The following is a 1,068-nucleotide window of genomic DNA, read 5'->3' on the forward strand; positions in this document are numbered from 1 at the left end:
CATTTAAACCATAAACTGTGCATTCAAAGAAGATATTTAGCAAGAGTGATAGTGTAGAAATGCTTTACATTTTGTCTGGATGAAAGTGGTGTAGTATAGCGCAGAAGGCCAGGCCGTTTCTCCAGGACGTGCTGAAGTTTGTGACCTTTACACCCTTGTAGTTGTTGGTGATGCTCTGACACCACTGGAGCAATGACTGRCTAGAGTTCACAAGGTCCTGGAGGAAAAGCAGAATAAACAAAGCAATTCAGTTTTAGTTATGGGCTTATAAAAGCTCGTTTGAGTGTCTGTTTATGATCCAATCACCTCAGTGTCATCCTTCCCATTGACCTCCTCTGTGACCTCTGCAAATGGATCAGCGGTCCTGAGTTCGGGGGTTTCTTCCTCTTGTAATGTCGGAAGCCGAGAATTATTGATCTCACACTGAAGTGAGGAAACGACGGTATGTGAACTGGTGGTGTCTTTGGAATGAGATGATTGTTTCACCGGACCACCATGAGGTACATCAGTTGTTTTGTGCTTTGACCTAGAAGGCAACAAGACAGAAGGCAGATGATGAACAGATGGGACAGAGATCTGAAAAAAAGGGAGAATCCACCCACTGTAAGGAGATACAAGAGATACAAGCAAAAGACATGCAGTCATGCAAAGATGAAAAAGCTGAACAAGCTGATGAAGACGAATGAAGAATGATGGGATTCTTAGACAACGTGACGTAAAATTCATACAGCATTCTGAATTTTTCTTAGGCATTATAGTTGCCTAAAGCCAGATATACACTATGAAATAAATACATGAAAATGTGACAAAAACATGTTTTAAGTAAACAGCATAAAGAACAAAAGTTTTATCAGTCAAAAAAAGCCAAAGTTACCAATCTGCACAAAAAATAAAGCATGAAAATAGGAATATACCAAGTCATTTTCACGTGTGAAAAGATAAAAATWAAATGTCTACTATTTTATTTCCTTAATTTTAGGACAGTGAAACAATTAATCTGTGGTACGGACATGACTACAGTTAAAGTGAATTGTTGCAATGTGCTACAAGTAGATACACTAGAAAACA

At 38.6% G+C, this 1,068-nt stretch overlaps 1 protein-coding gene across 1 annotated transcript in view; it reads right to left on the minus strand.

The window, feature by feature from the left end:
- The window catches only part of LOC103475409 (trichohyalin-like), a 24,675-nt gene that overhangs the window by 5,479 nt on the left and 18,128 nt on the right, over positions 1 to 1,068 (minus strand). Inside the window, exons 13-14 of the mRNA XM_017308491.1 lie at positions 307 to 423; positions 69 to 217 (exon numbers count right to left, since the gene is read on the minus strand). Coding sequence (XP_017163980.1) covers positions 69 to 217; positions 307 to 423 — 266 coding nt within the window. The remainder of the gene's footprint in view (positions 1 to 68; positions 218 to 306; positions 424 to 1,068) is intronic.

The sequence above is a fragment of the Poecilia reticulata genome, linkage group LG14, assembly GCF_000633615.1.
Source record: "Poecilia reticulata strain Guanapo linkage group LG14, Guppy_female_1.0+MT, whole genome shotgun sequence".
Taxonomy (NCBI): Eukaryota; Metazoa; Chordata; class Actinopteri; order Cyprinodontiformes; family Poeciliidae; genus Poecilia; species Poecilia reticulata.